The sequence below is a fragment of the Narcine bancroftii genome, chromosome 7 (assembly GCF_036971445.1).
Source record: "Narcine bancroftii isolate sNarBan1 chromosome 7, sNarBan1.hap1, whole genome shotgun sequence".
Classification (NCBI taxonomy): Eukaryota; Metazoa; Chordata; class Chondrichthyes; order Torpediniformes; family Narcinidae; genus Narcine; species Narcine bancroftii.
This window is the reverse complement of record NC_091475.1, coordinates 196,264,216-196,284,929: the sequence shown is the minus strand read 5'-3', so window position 1 is coordinate 196,284,929 and position 20,714 is coordinate 196,264,216. Positions and strand designations below refer to the sequence as shown.

The window sequence follows — 20,714 nt, the reverse complement described above, 5'->3', positions numbered from 1 at the left end:
ACGCATAACCATCCATTTTTCTTGAATCCATGTGCCCAGCTAAGAGTATTTTAAATGCCCTGATTTTACCAGCTTCCACTCCTACCCTACCAATGCATTCCACCACACCAGTAAAAAAAAAATAGCACTGACATCTCCTGTAAATTTATTTCTTCTAAATTTATTTGGATGTCCTCTGGGATTTGCTGATGCTGCTCCGGGCAAAGGGTATTGGCTGCCCACCTAATCTATGCCTTCATAATATTGTTTTTTTTAATATTTTTTTAGTTTTTCACACTGTGAACCATATCAAAATACATAAACATTTCGCTCTTAAATATACAGTGTTATTTTCTCCCCTATCCCCCCCCACTCCCTTCCCTCCCACCCCCCTCCAAAACCATTAAATGTTCAACATATACAATACAATAAACCCATTAAGCAATGTCATCACACAATGAAAATAAACAAGAAAATTGTGTCATCTACTTTTACACACTGGATCAAGTCATTATGTCTTCTTAACATTTTATCATTTTAGGGGGGTGGAGGTCCGAGACAAGCCTTCTCTGTCATGCTCCATGTACGGTTCCCAAATTTGTTCAAATAATGTGACTTTATTTTTTTAAATTATATGTTATTTTTTCCAATGGAATACATTTATTCATTTCCATGTACCATTGCTGTACTCTCAGGCTCTCTTCTGATTTCCAAGTTGACATTATACATTTTTTTGCTACAGCTAAGGCGATCATAATAAATCTTTTTTGCGCTTCATCCAGTTCGAGGCCCAATTCTTTACTCATTATATTACTTAGAAGAAAGATCTCTGGATTTTTTGGATGTTGGTTTTTGTGATTTTATTTAATACCAGATTTAGATCTTCCCAAAACTTTCTCACATGCCCAAATTGCATGTACTGTTGTTCCCATTTCCTTCTTACAGCGAAAACCTCTATGTGATAATGTTGGATCCCATTCATAATATTGTTGACCTCTACTGAGACACCTCTCATCCTTTGTTCCAAAGAGAAAAGCCCAAGCTAAGATGCTTTTATCCTCTTTAATGCTGGCTTTCTAGTCAGAGGTCACCATTTGAATGTCCATGTATCCAGACCTGCCCCTAACTAGATAACTGCACTAATGGAGATTTCAAAGTGATGGTTAATGTCAAGTCCATTGCATCTTCAGGCAGTATCCTTCAGTGATCTTAACTGTCCTGTCCTCAATCGAATACATTATGTGCCTGTATTAAAAAGAAAAATAATCAAAGATTCATTACGAGATATGATCAGATAATTTGGTGGAAGGACACAGCATCCTAGACTATTATTAGCTATTCAAGAATGCGAAGGTGCCAAAGCATAGGCTTCCTAATATGTACTCTTCCTGAGGTCTTGTGTTGTCTAAAAACTGCAAAATTAATGTTATTAATAAAGGAAATATAAAATACTGCTGTTTATACAGTAAAACATATTGGGACTGGTAGATGCTGGATAAGTGAATTTTCCAGTTGCTTGAGACGTGTATGTTTTTGAAAAAAAGATATACACAGCGACTTCATCCGGGACATTTTCTCCTTTGTTTTTACAGTGTAAAAACCATGGGGACAGCATGGGGGGGGGGCGGGGGGGGGGGGTGGTGAGGGAGGGGTGGGGGTGAGGGAGGGGAGGGAGTGGCTCATTCCAGTCCCATCATTTTTTTTCTGCAAAGGGACCTAGTAAAACTCCAGCAGGGTAAACTGCACTTCTGGCATTCCAGAACCAATTTAAATCATGATGTGTATTGTGTCGCATATTTTTTTGTAGTGTATTTTGTACCGTAAAACAGGTCAGCCTGAAGAAAACTGAGGTCCTCCATCAGCCAGCCCCCCCACATCTCCATTGGGCACACAAAATCAAAACGGTCAACCAGTTTACCTATCTCAGCTGCACCATTTCTTCGGATGCAAGGATCGACAACGAGATAGACAACAGACTGGCCAAGGCAAATAGCGCCTTTGGAAGACTACACAAAAGAGTCTGGAAAAACAACCAACTGAAAAACCGCACAAAGATAAGTGTATACAGAGCTGTTGTCACACCCACACTCCTGTTCGGCTCCGAATCATGGGTCCTCTACCGGCATCACCTACGGCTCCTAAAACACTTCCACCAGCGTTGTCTCCGCTCCATCCTCAACATTCATTGAACCGACTTCATCCCTAACATCGAAGTACTCGAGATGGCAGAGGCTGACAGCATCGAATCCACGCTGTTGAAGATCCAACTGCGCTGGGTAGGTCACGTCTCCAGAATGGAGGACCATCGCCTCCCCAAGATCGTGTTATATGGCGAGCTCTCCACTGGCCATCGTGTCAGAGGTGCACCAAAGAAGAGGTACAAGGACTGCCTAAAGAAATCTCTTGGTGCCTGCCACATTGACCACCGCCAGTGGGCTGATATCACCTCAAACCGTGCATCTTGGCGCCTCACAGTTCAGCGGGCAGCAACCTCCTTTGAAGAAGACCGCAGAGCCCACCTCACTGACAAAAGACAAAGGAGGAAAACCCAACACCCAACCCCAACCAACCAATTTTCCCCTGCAACCGCTGCAACTGTGTCTGCCTGTCCCGCATCAGACTTGTCAGCCACAAACGAGCCTGCAGCTGATGTGGACATAAATCTTCGTCCGCAAAGCCAAGCCAAAGAAAAATGTTGTACCGTAAGTTTTTCATGCTGCCTGCTCTCTCCCACAGCCCACTGTCCCGCTCGGACCCTACGGTCCACTGCTGCTCTCTCCCACAGCCCGCTGTCCCGCTCGGACCCTACGGTCCACTGCTGCTCTCTCCCATAGCCTGCTTGGACCCAACGATCTGCTCCCTGCTCTCTCCGATAGCCCACTGTTCCACTCTGTCATGGCAGTCCACTGCATCACTCTTTACTACAGCCCACAGTCCTGGCGGTCCAGTGTCTGCTCTCTCACATTGTCCACTGTCCTATTCTTTGCAGCTGTGGGCTGCTAACCCTAACCCAAATCCCACACCCAACACCAATGTGTGAAGACAAGGTCTCACATTCTACAGAGAATAACTTACCCTAGGACATATCAAGATACACAAGGTACTGTAATGGAGGTACGAAACTAATTTCACTAAGAGCTAGAAACAGGCACAGGCTAATGGAAGCAAGGGCAAACAAAAAGTCGCAGTTGATAGTGATACAGAAGCTCAGAGATCAGTGAACACAAGAGGGATGATTATCCTACTGCCCGCATACTCGCAACCTAACCCTAGATTTGATACTAGGTCTGCCAGATTGTGAGCAAGCTTCTCTGTGAGTTTGTCCTCAATTTTAAATCTGAAGTCCACTGCCCTGATCCCCCCACCATCATCCCACCACCAACCCCCAACAATAGGTAGCAGTGATTAGTAAGGGCTTACTTCAGGTGGTAGGCGAGTGGGAAAAAAAAAGTTTAAAATCCACTTCTATAGATCAACACTTGCAGTGGATTTTCCCATGTTCTTTTATAAATTGTATACACGTTTTATTAAATTTTGTCTATTTTCACATGATTATTAATATATTGTGCACATATATCCTATTAAATTGTGCACATTTTTCCCCCCACTCTTATCATTTGTGCACATGTCTTATTCCTACTATAATTTTCCCCTGGCTCATCCCCTTTCAGCCTGGAAGCGGGGATGTGCCAATGATGGAGGAATGGCTACTGGAGCCATGATCCGATACATACATGCCTACCAATGGCCGACTTTGTTACTCATAATCCCACACGCAGCTGGAACTGTTCTGCACTTCCCAGAACAGTTCCTGCTGCGTGGGGGATTATGGGAGGGATAGACAGCCTTTTCTCCGCTACGTATTGAGCCACTGGCACCAAGGAGTGGCCCCAAAAGACAAAGTGGGCTAGTGAGGTGCTGGAGACCAAAGCAGCTGGCAGGGCTGACGCAGTCCACCCCGTGATGGCCCAGTCCCTGCTGCCCTGTTGGCCCCATCCAGCCTCCCCTGCCCTGTGGGGATCATGGAGGGAGAGGAGTGAGCAAGTGGGAGAGTGATGGGTCGCGGGCCGACGGCATCACTGCAATATCACCAGCCCTCCCCGAGCCAGCCACTTGCAGTGGCATTATATTCATGATGCGTGGCAGAGCGCTGTGCTCCGCCACTGACACGACCTCAGAGAAGGATTGGAGTTGGCGCCTTGGAGCCAGTGGGGAGCATTCATGAAGGTAAGTTTTCAGATGTGAAGGCAGAGAATCTTTACCTTTATGTTCAGATGTTTTGCCTTATAAAAGGGCCTTTTCTTAGATTTCCTTAACCATATAACCATTTATAGCACGGAAACAGGCCATGTCGGCCCTTCAAGTCCGTACCGGTTCACTTGAACAACTCCACTAGCTCCTCCGCAAACTCCTGAGGAAGTGGAGGCTTTCTTCATGATGCCATTGGTGTTGACAGGTGTGCTGTTACGAATAGATATATATGCATTCTTCTGGTTTATTCTGCTTATTCCTTGAAGAAGGGCTCAGGCCCGAAACATCAGCAATATCCCTGTTTCTTATGGAGGCAGTAAAGACCTGCTGAGTTCCTCCAACATTTCAGTGTCTTTTTACTACAAGCACAGCGTCTCCAGACTTTCGTGTTTCACTTCACAGCTCCAGAGAACCAGGTTCAATCCTGACCTCCAGTGGAGTTTGTTCATTCAACCTGTGATTCCTGGGTACTTCTGCATCACAATAACATGTGTGTTGGTCTGTTAATCTACCACTGCATACAAGTAGAGTCTGATAGGAATTCGGGGAGAATAAATTGGGATTAATGCAGCATTGGTCTAAGGCATGGGCTGAGAGGGTTGCATGACGTTATGCCTGAAGAAAATGGATTGAAATGACAGCTTTGTGGGGAAACAATATACAGTAAAGCCAGTTATCTGGAATTCATTAACTGGCAGCCTCAAGGAAGAAGCAATAACAATTGTGGAAAATAAATAGGGTAAAAAAACTGGCATCCTGCCCCCACCACCTCAACAACCTTTGCCAACAGTCAGCCCACCATTCATATAACCTGCAATCACAAGTAACTGGGAAATTCACTTACCCAGCATTTACCACACAAGTGCCAGATACCTGGGCGTTTTACTGTATTGAACAACACTAAAGTATTGTTACAGGCCGAGAGGACCCCAAAAACCAGCAGCAAAAGAAATTCGCCAAGACAACTGGTCATTTCAACATCCTTGAACATAAAAACAGGATCACACTAACTTATCAACTAGACCCCCTTCGAATTCTAAGCGCACACGTACGAAATGTATATATGTTCAGGAAAGTTCTTTGATTCACAGTTCCAATCTCACTTCTTATTCATCCAAGTTCACTGGTTGCAGACAATTCTTATACTGTGCACAAAATTTAACATTAATGAATTTTAACCTGGCTCTGGTGCTTAAAGGTAATTGGTTACCACTCAGGGTCTTGTTGGTTTCAGAGAGAGAGAGAGAGAGAGAGAGAGAGAGATGCTGCTCATTGGTGTGACAATTGATTTATAGATGTGTTTTAAAGGAGAAAAATTTGGCAGGGTTTTTAGTGTAGGTCACAAAAAGATACCAACATTTCAACACAGATCTCATTTAAAATGCCAGAGCTCTGCTCAAGCCAGATAGTCCAGGCTCCTAGTGCCTTTGCAAAATCTCCGAAGAATGCCTAGAAGGACTTCTCAAGTATGTGTTAATTGGGCATGCTGTGGAGTAATGGATTATTGTTTTGGAAAGCAACAAATGAACTGACTCAGGAGAGTGGGTGTCCATACAAGAGGAGAAGACTGGATGTCTTATGCTTCACTTGAAATAAGGGAAACAAAAAGGAACTCTGTGGTGACCTAAAGAAAGGTGGTGTCATCTGGAAAACCCTGATGGGGAAAGTTTATTTGGCAAGACATTGATGTGGCTGATCAGAAGGAATCAGTTTCCAACAAGCAAAAAAAAAATCTCTGAAAACTGACAAGAACCTTCCTAAGAGGTAACCATTTACCTTTCAAGTACCAAAACCTGGTGACATTCATAAATGTTAAGTTTTGTGCACAGTATATGAATTTCCTGATACCGGTAAACTTGGAGGAGTGAGAAGTGAGATTGGATGAATTAAATAACTTTTCTGAACGTATACACACATTACATACTTGTGCATTTAGAATTAGAAGGGGGTTAAGTTAATAACAGATAAGTAAAAGTTTGATCCTGTTTCTGTTTTAAGATAATTAAAAGTAACTTGTGTTTAAACAACCATCTGTCTTGGTGAATATCTATTGCTGCTGGGTTTTGGGGTCCTCTGGGCCCATAGCAGTTGGACACACAAACAAACTGATTTACTTCCATCAATCACACTTCAGTGTCTTGCTGATGAAACTTGTCCTATTAGGATTTTCCATATAACCTCTTCTTCCAGGTCACTACAGAGTTCCTCTGGTTTCCCTTATTACAGTAGAAACACACTAGTTAGCCATCTCCTCTTGGATGGACCACAAGGGTTTTCAACAGGCTGAACTCAGAATTCACAACCCGTCTTCAAAAATAGGGTTTTCAACCAGCTACCAGCTGGTAGCTGATACCAGTTTTCAAAAGCCACCGCAGAACTGAGATGTTTTTTCCCCTCTCTCACAGATAAACCCTCTTTGGTCTTTACTCTCTCTCTGGTTGCAAAACCACATGACCTTCTTACAGAGCAAACCCGATCCTTGAAAGATCTTTATCGGCACTTGAGCCTTTTTAAATTCTTCCCCAAAACAGTTTTTATTGTCTTTGCAAAGACACTTGGAACCTGTACTGTCTGCCTCCACCAAAATTCTTACATTTTAAACAAGATCTCTTGCGAAGTGTTTGTTTGTGAGGTGATCTACACTAAACCCCCACAATCTAGCTCTTTTAAAAACATTTATATACAATTTAAAATATAATATAATCTAACCCATCACAGTATTAAATCCAGGGTACATCTTTGCATCCTGAGCTGTTGGAAGTGGCACAAAATACCATTCCTATTCCAGGGATGGAGCAGGAAGAAAATACTTGGTGTGTGATGGTAACCATGCTGTCATGCATTACCATTGTATTATGCATGCATTGCCATTGTATTATTCCATGCTGTCATGTATTGGCTTGTATACAAGCAATAGAAGAGAGTTGGAGCTTGTGCATAATCCAAAACTCTCCTAGATGCAAAAGCTGCTGTCCGCAGAGGTGCTTCACCTGAATAGATGCAGTAGCATTTGGAGACTTCAAACACATAGGTTATAATTGACAGACTTTTGTCAACAAGGCCCAGAATATGCTACCTTACTGCTTTTTAGTTCTAGTTAATCCCAATGGAACTGTATACTTGCTTTGATTTTTTTTTTAAATAAAACTTTATTTAAGATTTTAACATGAAAATAGATTACATTTAAAAAGAATAAGAAAGAATAAAATTACAGTACTACATTGGTAAACTAAATAAACTAACCCCCCAATAATTATTACACATTAATAACCTAACTTAAAATTAGTCTAAACCCCCCCAAATAAAGAGTGAAGAGTTAATAAAGTGAACATTATATACAAGAAAAAAAAGCCCACTTACAAAAAGATAAAACATAACAAGTAAAGATACTAACAAAAAAAAGTTATCAATACTAAAATATCACACTTAATACTAAAATATCAGACTTAAAAACATATTTAAAACAAACTTAAATGCATATATTTAGCAAACCTATAAAAAGACATCTTATCCTGAATTGAAAAAGATATCCTTTCCATGGTCAAACAGGATTTCATCTCCAAATGCCACCTATCTAAAGTTAATATATTTCTGTCTTTCCAAGTAAGTGCTATACATTTCTTGGCCACAGCTAAAGCTAAATAGATAAAGGAAATCTGATAATCCTTTAAACCTAAATCAATTAGTGATTGCATATTCCCTAATAAAAATATTAGGATCTAATACAAGACAGATATTATATAAACTTAAGTATAGATTGAATACCTTTCCAAAACTGTTGCAATCGATCACAAAGCCAGACAGTGTGCCAAAAAGTATTAGCCATCTGGTCACAATGAAAACAGCAATCCGACTTACTAAGGCCAAACTTTTTTAGTTTCTCCGGTGTTAAATATAACTGATGTATAAAATTATAATTAATCATCGCTAATCTGGCATTAATCAATTTAACCATATAACCACTTACAGCACAGAACAGGCCAGTTCGGCCCTACTAGTCCATGCCTAGCAAATCCCCACCCTCCTAGTCCCACTAACCAGCACCTGGTCCATACCCCTCCAGTCCTCTATCCATGTAACTATCTAGTCTTTCCTTAAATGTAACCAATGATCCCGCCTCGACCACGTCTGCCGGAAGCTCATTCCACATCCCCACCACCCTCTGCGTAAAGAAATTTCCCCTCATGTTCCCCTTATAATTTTCCCCCTTCAATCTTAAACCATGTCCTCTAGTTTGAATCTCCCTCTTTCTTAATTGAAAAAGCCTATCCACATTTACTCTGTCTGTCCCTTTTAAAATCTTAAACACCTCTATCAAGTCCCCTCTCAATCTTCTACGCTCCAGAGAAAAAAGCCCCAGTCTGCACAACCTTTCCCTGTAACTCAGACCCTGAAATCCTGTCAACATTCTCGTGAACCTTCTCTGCACTCTCTCGATTTTGTTTATATCTTTCCTATAATTTGGTGACCAAAACTGTACACAGTACTCCAAATTTGGCCTCACCAATGTCTTGTACAATTTCATCATAACCTCCCTACTCTTGAATTCAATACTCCGATTTATGAAGGCCAACATTCCAAATGCCTTCTTCACCACACCATCTACCTGAGTATCAACCTTGAGGGTACTATTTACCATAACTCCTAAATCCCTTTGTTGCTCTGCACTCCTCAATTGTCTACCATTCAATGTATATGACCTATTTAAATTTGCCTTTCCAAAATGCAGCACCTCACATTTATCTGTATTAAATTCCATCAGCCATTTCTCAGCCCACACCTCTAGCCTTCCTAAATCACCTTTTAATCTACGGTAATCTACCTCACTGTCCACAACACCACCAATCTTTGTGTCATCCGCAAACTTGCTTATCCAATTCTCTACCCCTACATCCAGATCGTTAATATATATAGCAAATAATAGTGGACCCAGGACCGAACCCTGAGGAACTCCACGAGTCACCGGCCTCCAATTGGACAAACAATTTTCTACCACTACTCTCTGACACCTTCCATCCAACCACTGCTGAATCCATTTCACTACCTCCTTATTTATACCTAATGCCTCCACCTTTTTTCCTAACCTCCTGTGGGGAACTTTGTCAAAAGCTTTACTAAAGTCCAAATAGACAACATCCACAGCTTTCCCTTCATCAAACTTTTTTGTAACCCCCTCGAAGAACTCAATCAGGTTTGTCAAGCATGATCTACCCCTGACAAAACCATGCTGATTACTCCCTATCAATCCTTGTACCTCCAAAAATTTGGAAATAGCATCCCTCAGAACACTTTCCATCAATTTTCCCACCACAGACATCAGACTTACAGGCCTATAATTCCCAGGTTTGCATTTGGACCCTTTCTAAAACAGAGGAACCACATGCACCACCCTACAATCCTTTGGTACCACCCCCATGGCCAGTGACATCCTAAATATCTCTGTTAATGGCCCCACTAACTGTCCACTAGCCTCCCTGAGTGTCCTAGGGAATATTTTGTCCGGTCCGGGAGATTTATCCACCTTTATCTTTTTTAACACAGCCATCACTACCTCCTCGGTTATCCTTATATGCTTCATGACCTCCCCACTATTTTTCTTTACTTCAACTGATTCAACATTTTTTTCCTTAGTGAATACCGAGGCAAAGAAATCATTCAAAATTTTCCCCATTTCCTCAGACTTCTCACTCAGCCTACCCTCGCTATCTACAAGGGGTCCAATTTTATCTCTCACTAATCTTTTACTTTTAATGTACTTATAGAAACCCTTTGGATTTATTTCTACTCTGTCAGCCAAAGCCTCTTCATGCCTTTTTTTGGCCTTTCTAATTTCTTTCTTAAGATTCCTTCTACACTCCTTGTAGTCCTCCTTCAACTTCTCAGCTCCCTGCTCTTTATAACCTCTTGTACACCTCCCTTTTTCTCCTAACCAAATTTCCAATATTCCTCGAAAACCAAGCCTCCCTATGACTTCCAGCCTTTCCTTTGATCCACACTGGGACATAACTACTCTGTACCCTCAAAATTTCTTTTTTGAATATCCTCCATTTTTCATTAACATCCTTACCTGAAAATATCCTGTCCCACTCAATACTCCCCAAATCCCTTCTTATTCCTACGAAATTTGCTCTTTTCCAATCCAGAACCTCAAACTTTAGGCCTCTCCTTGCTCTTCCTTAAAACTACCCTAAAATTAACAGAATTATGATCATGAGACCCAATTGGTTCTCCAACATTAATGTCCGCTACCTGACCTAGCTCGTTCCCTAACAGGAGATCCAGTATTACACCATCCCGAGTCGGTTCTTCTACTAACTGATTTAGAAAACAATCCTGAACACATTTAACGAACTCCAGCCCATCAAGCCCTCTAACCGTATGGGTATCCCTATCAATGTGTGGGAAGTTAAAAATCTCCCATGATCACTACCCTATGATTTTCACACATATACGTTATCTCCCTACAAATTTGTTCCTCTAATTCCCTTGGCCCATTTGGTGGTCTGTAATACACCCCTATTAGCACCCTCTTGCCTCCTCCACCCCTCAATTCCACCCAAACAGCCTCACTGGTCGATCCCTCCATACCATCCTGCCACCTCACGGCAGTAATGTCCTCCCTAACAAGCAGAGCAACTCCTCCTCCTTTTTTACCCCCTGATCTATCACATCTAAAACTAATGCATCCCGGAACATTAAGTTGCCAGTCCTGCCCCTCCTGTAGCCAGGTCTCACTAATTGCCACAATATCGTGACCCCAAGTATCTATCCATGCTCTCAGCTCATCTACCTTGTTCACTATGCTTCTTGCATTAAAATATATGCATCTCAGAGAATGACCCTCACATATATTCTCTTTTTTACCTTTTACCCTAATCTCCATCCTACCTTTGTTATCTTTTTTATTCCTAGCTAGGTGGCCATACTCCCTGGACACTGCTCTCACCCTCTGTTCCCCACCCCCCTGCCAAACTAGTTTAAACCTTCCCCCACAGCTCTAGCAAATCTACTTGCCAGCACATTGGTCCCCCTCCAGTTCAAGTGGAGTCCGTCCCTCTTGTACAGGTCCGACCTTCCCCAGAAGAGATCCCAATGATCCAGAAATCTTATCCCTTGCCCCCTGCACCATCTCTTTAACCACGCATTCATCCTCCACATCCTCCTATTTCTACCCTCACTAGCTCGTGGCACGGGCAGCAATCCAGAGATTACTACCTTGGAGGTCCTGTTTTTTAACTTCCTACCTAATTCCACATAATCCTGTTTCAGAACCTCATCCCCACTTCTAACCAAGTCATTGGTCCCCACATGGACCACAACTTCTGGCTGTTCTCCTTCCCCTTGCAGAATGCTATGTACTCGATCAGAGATATCCCTGACCCTGGCACCAGGGAGGCAACATACCAACCTGGATCCCCGATCTCGTCCCACAAACCTCCTATCTGTCCCTCTGACTAATGAGTCCCCAACTACAAGAATCCTGTTCTTATCCCTCCTTCCCTTCTGAACCTCAGGGGCAGACCCTGTGCCAGAGACATGACCCCCATGACTCGTCCCCGATAGGCTATTCCCCCCAGCAGTATCCAATGCAGAATACATGTTGGCACTTCCACAGGGGTACTCTGCACAGGCACTCTCCCTCCTTTCCTCACAGTCACCCAATTCCCTGACTCCTGCCTTCTAGGGGTGACTGTTTCCCTGTAACTCCTCTCTATCACTGCCTCTGCTTCCCTTATGAACCTCAGTTCATCCAATTGCAGCTCAAGCTCCCTAACACGGTCGCTCATTATATGCAATTGGATGCACCTTTTGCAGGTGTAGTCTTCAGGAACAGCTGTGCAGTCTCTGACTTCCCACATCCCACAATTGGAGCACTTAACTACCCCAACTGATTCCATTTCCTCCTTTCTTACTATAATACCCTTTACTAATAAGCTCCTTCTTAGCCCCTGCTCACCAAAGTCCCTCGAACCAAAGTCCCCACTCCTTCACTGGGCCACTCACTCGCTGGCCGCTCCCCCTTTTCTAGTCCTTTTATTTGCCCCTTACCGATTAACCCCAATTAACTCCCGGCTTCTCCTCCTCCTCTCACCCGACAGCAGGCACTGGCTCACTGTCTCCTCCGACCCCGAGTCTGACCTGACCGAGCCCAAGTCCCGGTAAGTGCAGCTTTTATTTTACTCACCCTCTGATGCTGTCTCTTGGCTCCTCCTCCTCTCACCCGACACCAGGCACTGACTCACTGTCTCCTCCAACCCCGAGTCTGACCTGGCTTCCGAATATTATTCTGGCAAATTTCCATCCAGTCTTCTTCAGCTATTGTAAAACATAAATCTTTTTTCCATTTCAACTTATCTTTATCCCAATCTTTTTTACTTTCAGTTTCTTGTAAAATACAATACAAATCAGATATATATCCTTTTTTGGTATTGAAAGTACATATTCCTCAAAATTAGAATCAGGCAGTAAGATGATATGACGACCACATATCTGTTTTACAAAAGATCTTAATTGATAATACACAAATACAGAATTTCCACTAATAACAAATTTCCTTTGTAATTCGTCAAAGGAACAAAAACATCCCTCAGATAAGTTTTTTATTCCCTTCCTTTCCCATTGTTTCAAGGTGATATTGGAGACTGTAAAAGGAACAAGTTGATTATTATATAATGGCAATCGTCCAGACCATTTATTTTTGAGCCCCAATCTGTTAAGTTTACTTGTCCATAGATTCAATAAATGCTTCAATATTGGTACATCATACTTGGCTTGATTCTTGATTGTGTGCGAGTTGGTGGAACTCTGATTGGAGCTGCCCCATGCCGCAGACAAGCTCCCACACTACTGGGACTAATGCAAGAGCTTTGCTTGAATGCACACCCTCACAAGAAACTTGGGATGACCTGGTCATTTGAGTTGAGAGGTCCTGCGCTAATAGCTCACGAGGATTGCATTTTAAATTGAAGTTTAACACCACCACCATCAACCATCTTTTTGCACCACTCAAACTTTTGCATTGTTATTTCTGTCCCTACAAAGAAGTAGTTTGAATCCTTTAGAATGCTTGGTTAGTAGCAGAAAAGATTGATTCAATGATGTGTTCAAGCTCATGAAAAATTTAAAACAGTAAAGAGAAATTGTTCAGGGAGGCTTCAAGGAGTAATATGACACAGATTTAAAGTGAATGATTGAAGATTCAGGTGTCACCTGGAGGTAATGATGATACAGTAAAATTGCCGTTATCCAGAATTCAAGCAACGAGCAAAATTCATAGAAAATAAATAGGTAAAACATAAGGGTGTTTAAAATTGGCTCGCCTCACCATTAGTTCACCAATCACACAACACGCAATCTCAAGCAACCAGAAAATTCACTTATCCGGCATCTACCAATCCCCAGAGTTGACAGATACCAATAATTTTACTGTATGTACGAGTGCATTGAAATTTTTGCTTGTGACAGCTACACAGGTATACAAAACATATTAATAAACAATAATTATAAATGAAATTTGCCATACAAGAGATGAAAAAAACCACAAATATGAAGAATACATCAGGAAGATCTTTATTGACTATGGTTTGATTTTCAACACCATCATCCCCTCAAAACTGATCAGCAAATTCCAAGGACTTCGAGTGGGACCTTCAGTACCCCACTGTGTAATTAGATCCTGTATTTCCTCACCTCAAGACCACAATCAGTGAGGATTGACAAGAACATCTCCTCCACAGTCTCCATCAGTACTGGAGCACCACAGGGCTGTGTTCTTAGCCCGAAATGCCTCTAGCAGATTATTTTTGTTCACATTCCAGCCTCTGCAGGCTCTTGTGTGTCTCCAGAATCCTTTAGAATGCTGGCTGCTTTCTCGAGGCCATGCCTCACGGCTTATGTACATCCTCTCAATGGACAAGCATTTGGTGCCCATAATAAGACTTGGCTAGGTTTGCCACTACTGGTGAAGTGAGCAACTGTAGAATACACTGCCAGAGTGTGCACTGGATGAGGTTTCAATTGAGGCTTTCAAAGCTGATTACTATTTAAGTCTAATGACAATGCAAGCCTATGGAGAAATCAAATAACTGTATTCCTCTACAAAATAAACACCATGTACTTGATAGAACAAATGGTCTCCTTCGCTACTGCAATAATTTTGTGACACTGGTTTAATAAAATAGACACAGAATGAAACATCGCCTGAATGCCTACAGCCACCAATTAATTTCTCAACATGCTTAACCCTTTGGACTCCAGCAATTATTAACCTTTTATAGGCATTGAAAATGCAATGGTGGCTGAAGAACTCGAAAGAATGACACACAGTTTCAGGTAAATCAGAACTCTTTTACTCCAGTCATGTGCGTATTCTTTTAAAACCCTGAACCACACATGCCACAGCATGACGTCACGTGCCAGTTCGCTGGACTTGAGTATTGTACACTTTCATAATTACAGTATACTCTGGACTGGGTTCTTGGGTAAACTATAGTATGAACACCAGTATGGGCCAGTTGGTGGTTGGTTATAAAAATCAGTACAGAAAAGAGGGACAAGGTGCATATACACTTGTTGGTGGTCCCCGAAAACAGGGACAGGAGTTCAAAGGGTTAAAGCTGAGCGAGACAGCACTAAAACACCAATTCTACACTGGGAAATCCATAAACAAATTAGTATTCACCAACTTTGTAATGTGCTGTAAAGATAAGTTACCCTGGAATATTTCTCTCAGGTGCAATTGAAGATCCCATGAGAGTGGATTCGAGCTTTGCCCTGTGGTCCATGGTATCTCTGGAGCCTTGCATTAAAATTACTAGTTACTATGCACTTTAAGCTTTCAATTATTTTCTGAGATCATTATTATTTGAAACACCATAAATGATTACATCAAGGCAAATGCGGGATAATACCTTAACTTTACACTTGATCAATTTAAATGCCTCTTTAAGTAACTAATGGCAGAATTCCTATCATTTATAAGACTGTGAAGTGCCAACTTTTGGGCCTGAGAGTTAATTTCAGTCATCTTATTGGGTAAAATACATCCTGATGTTAAAGGCACAGACTAAATTTAACCGCCATAGAGCTAATATGCAAATGTCCATTTCAAAAATCAGGCAAACAACATGGAAAGGGCAACGACAGGTTTACTGGGGTTGTCGTAAAGAGATACAAATAGTTGGTTAGGAGCTGGTTCCAAGCAGTCGAGCTGCACAAGGAGGCCAACAACTCACTCAATTTGCACTGTCCCCACAAGAATGATGTCAGAAGTTTTGGATCGAGGATCAGACAGAGGATGGTTTGAATTGAACTGAACGGGAGACCTGTGCAGCCATGGAGGCACGAGAGGCGAAGCTGTGGACACTCCCCAACTCTCTTTTGCTTCTCTTTCTCTGACAGAGAGAGGGCGTCGGGCAATACTCATGGTGAAGACCAAACGCAAATGTTGTGCAATACATTATGTGTTATTACAGGACAATAAATGGTATCTGATCTGTATCTGGAAGCCATCCCCTTGGAGTCAAGTGCTCCAGATTAACTAACCCAGAGTTGTTACCCAGAATAGAATGGCTCCTGCTATGAACAATAAAAAGCATATTTAAACCTTATTCTTTTGCTGTTCCCTTACAGAAGAACAACAAATTTAACCACAGCAAGCGTCCTCAAATGTGATATCAACCGCACAATTGACCAAAAGAGACGAGAGATAATTTGTTCACCTGAAAACAATATTCCATGGTTTATCACGCCAAGATTAGACAGTGGAACTCTCCCTTTGTGCTGCATTGGATCAGGAGGTCCGACTTTCACTTTTTTCTGTCTCCAAAGTGGAAAGTAAACACCAAAACTCAGACTTTGTAAGAAAAGTATTCATGGAGCCATGGCAGACTCTCAAATCCACTCAGCTTACAGACCTATCGTATTTTTCATGACCTCTGATGACTTTAAGGTGCTTTAATTCATGTTGCAATAGAGGAAAGCAGGTGTCCAACAAGCACACAACCAACTGGCTTTTTAATCTCAGTAAACACCGTCAAGATGCTGCAATCTGGAGTGAGCAAAAAGCTAGAGGGACTCAGCACCTTCCACTGAGACCTCAATCAATGTTTCGAGTCAGGACCCTTTCTCTAGGCTATTACAGTCATGCCATAGCAATGGATAGGATGAATGAAAAAATATGAAAGAGTGCATCTTTATTAAAGCTACTATGAGCAAGTTTCCCCCTCCTCCAAATCAACACAAGGATGTCAGTCCAGATCATTCTGTCCTGCAAGTTAGAAGTTTCACACTGTTCATTTCACATTTTTTTTTGCTGGAAGTAAACCACAAAGGTTTGCAGACACTGTGGTTGAAATAAAAACACAATGCTGGAGAAACTCCGCAGATCAAATAGTGTACTTTATGTAGCAAAGATACACAACCAATGTTGCAGGCTTGAGACCTTCACCAATGTGTGGATAATCCTCCAGCACCCCCCACCCCACCACCATACCCTGACAAGGGCTCAAGCCCAAAATGTTGGTTTATGTATCTTTAAATTTGCTACATAAAATACATAGTTTCTCCAGCATTGTGTTTTTACTGTTTTTGTTTCTTTGTTTAAGCTGACATGCCAAACACTTGCATCTTAAGTCTTAAAACTTAATCGTTTGTGGATTTTAAGTGTAGCAGGCACGACTTGCATCCCAGGTTAGCCCCTTGAACTCAATGCTAGATTATTTCAGAGGAGTTCATAACCAGCCTCATTAGTAGGTTGGATGTGTACAAAGGTCAATTGGACAAGGTTGGTAGATTTCTTCCCTGAAGGACAACAGAGGAAATAAATTAAATCAGATAATGCAAAGTAACTGGATTAATTTTCCATCGTTGCTCTGGTCTCTGCAATCTAATATCTTTTTTTTTATATATAAAAAAGCTTTAATTTTGAAGCTCAAATTTCATTATAAAGGTAAAGGTTGCATTATTGTCACATAATACTATATTTAGAATGTAACATAGATGAAATTCTTTAATTTTGTCTACCATAAGGAAGATTGAATCACCACTTTGTCAAACACCCCTCACAGAAATGAGGCCCCAAGGAAGAATGAACTCACAACCCCAGTTTAAAGTATAACAGAAACATTTTCACTTTGGTTGATCTAACAATCTAAAAATTAAACTTTAGAGAAAAATCACATTTATCAGAACCTTGAAACTTGCAGTTCTCAAAAGAGGCCATTCAGCCCATCATGTCCATTCAAGATCTAAGACCAGCAATCCCATCACACCCATCCTGCCTCTCCTTATTTCCCATACTGCTGCAACATTTTTTTAATTTTTTTTTATTTTTCACACCATAAATCACAATATACACTTTTTCTTTTTCACACATTTACAGTGACTTTTTCTCCCCCCCCCCTCCCTCCTCCCAAGCCACCCCCCCACCACCCCCCCCCCCTCATCCATTTTAGGTATACAATCTAGGTTGCATTATTTCAGTCAGACAATGTTGTCATTCAACAAAAATACACCAGAAATTCTACTGAGTCCATTCTTTTCTTTCCTTCTCCTTCCATCAACTTAGGTAATGTTTGTGCAATCTAATATCTTCAGTGATTGTGCTACGTGACCCCTCCAAACAGAATGCCCATGGAAGGGTCAAAGAAACAATTGCAAGCCATCAGCCCATCCAACATGCTCTACCACTCAACTAGATCATACTCAAATTTACCTCCTTGCTTTGACCCTGGTACTAACTTCAAAGAACAAGACTGAAATATTAATGGAAATATAAACTTTCAGCATGTCCTTGTTTTCTCCACCTTGAACACTTGAGCAACAATCCCCATGGCTTTCATTCAAAACCACGCGGGAGACCATTCAGCCCATGCTCCAAACAAGCAAAATAAAACACACAGAAATGTGAGAGGAATCCTACACACACACCCCCCACACACCCCCCACACACCCCCCCACACACCCCCCCACACACCCCCCCACACACCCCCCCACACACCCCCCCACACACCCCCCACACACCCCCCACACACCCCCCACACACCCCCCACACACCCCCCACACACCCCCCACACACCCCCCACACACCCCCCACACACCCCCCACACACCCCCCACACACCCCCCACACACCCCCCACACACCCCCCACACACCCCCCACACACCCCCCACACACCCCCCACACACCCCCCACACACCCCCCACACACCCCCCACACACCCCCCACACACCCCCCACACACCCCCCACACACCCCCCACACACCCCCCACACACCCCCCACACACCCCCCACACACCCCCCACACACCCCCCACACACCCCCCACACACCCCCCACACACCCCCCACACACCCCCCACACACCCCCCACACACCCCCCACACACCCCCCACACACCCCCCACACACCCCACACACACCCCACACACACCCCACACACACCCCACACACACCCCACACACACCCCACACACACCCCACACACACCCCACACACACCCCACACACACCCCACACACACCCCACACACACCCCACACACACCCCACACACACCCCACACACACCCCACACACACCCCACACACACCCCACACACACCCCACACACACCCCACACACACCCCACACACACCCCACACACACCCCACACACACCCCACACACACCCCACACACACCCCACACACACCCCACACACACCCCACACACACCCCACACACACCCCGGAGGAGAATGGGGATTGGGAGGAGATATAGCCATCATGTAATGAACAAAATTTTATTCAATTTAAATACTTACTGTATTGTATAATGATTTATTACATGGAAATATTTGTAAATAAAATATTGAAAAAAGAAATTCTGGAGGAACTCAGGTGATCTCAGTATCCATAGGAGGTAAAGATATATTACCCATGTTTCAGGCCGGAGTCCTCTTTCAAGTTATAAGCAAAAATCAGGCAGGCAACTTTACTTTCCTTTGGATCCTGTGAGACCAGCATTTCTGTGTGTTTTTAATCTCCATTCTCAGTTTATGCAGACCTTCGTGTTTCAACCCCAGCAAGCAATCTTCTGAGTTGCATTCCTTCTATATTCCTGTAATTCCACAGCTTATTCTATCAAGACTACATGCCAGCACCCAAATTCATCATTTCGTCACTCATCTCCACAGAGGAGCAACTTCCAGAAGCCAATTAATCCATCAGGACACTTTCTGAATGAGGGAAGGAACACCCACCGTAAACCCAGTCACAGAGGGAACACACAAACCTGAACAAACAGCAGCCAAGATTAGGATCAAACAAAAGGTCGGTGGACCATCATGCCATCTGATCTGAAATTCATCCTTCAGTTGATAAATTGAACTCGTTACTCAGTCAGCATTTTATGTTCTGAACACAGAACATTTTAAAGCACACATACACAAATTGTTTTCTATGTTACCTTTAACCAGCCAACAACTGCTCAGAAATCCATGGCTTCAAAGCACAACACACCAAGTTAAATTGGACAGACATGGCCTTTAGCCTACTTACCATATTAATTGATGAAACAGGGCCAATGCTGTTGACGTAGATATCAACATCTATTACGGTTGGTTTTCCTGTCAAATAGGAAACAAACATTAAATATTAATAGAGAGGTTTGCTCATATCCATACATCTACACCAACTATAACAAGGGCATTGTAAAATAACGAGAAAGAAACATTTTCATTTACACAGGCAATTTAAAGCTCCTGATGTTTGAATCAATTTTTTTTAAAATTTCTGTTCTGAACTGTCTCTCTACCACCCAGGAGTGGCCATTCACACAGGAAGAACCAAAACTCCAAATATCCATATCTGTCTGTGTGCTTAGACAGACTACTGGAAGTGTGGTAATTAAGGAGGCTGGACTCGAAAAGCCGGTGTGGGACGTAGAGCGCCACTGCGGCGATGTCGAGTGTGACGCGAATTATAAGCACAAGAAACAGCCCGATGTTCATGGAATGCCCACAGTTAACTTTACACTGCAAGCATTCTGGGAAATTTACTAGTGGTCGAGGAAGTCAAAGATCAGAATGGGAATTACATCATCCTTCAAATTCCAAGCTTTTTAAACACAGCGAAAACGGCAATAATTTCCTGGAACACAGCGGCTGTGTAAGAAAAAAAACAAATGAATAACATTTGTATTCAAATAAAAAATTGTGACAATATCCCCAACCGTCATGGCCTCAACGACATCCAAAACAATGAGTCGCCTTTAGAAATGTGGTCTCCCATTGTCAAATGTGAAATGCACCAGGTTGTACACAGCAAAACACCATTATCAACAATGAGATCATAATAAGGCAATCTGGTTTTTGTTTTTTCAAAATAAAATGAGGGATAGTTATTGGAAGGACAAGGAGAGCACCCAACTCCTCTTTATGAGAATTTTGCGGCATCTTTGAAGTCCAGGAGAAATCTAATGGGGCCTCAATTTAAGGTTTCATCTTTAAGACGGC

The 20,714-nt window shown here is 42.5% G+C and overlaps 1 protein-coding gene across 1 annotated transcript in view; it reads right to left on the bottom strand.

Moving 5' to 3' along the window:
• LOC138739574 (gamma-aminobutyric acid receptor subunit gamma-3-like) overlaps window positions 1–20,714 on the bottom strand; it is a 483,253-nt gene that overhangs the window by 435,843 nt on the left and 26,696 nt on the right. The window contains exon 3 of the mRNA XM_069891900.1: window positions 19,759–19,826. Coding sequence (XP_069748001.1) covers window positions 19,759–19,826 — 68 coding nt within the window. The remainder of the gene's footprint in view (window positions 1–19,758; window positions 19,827–20,714) is intronic.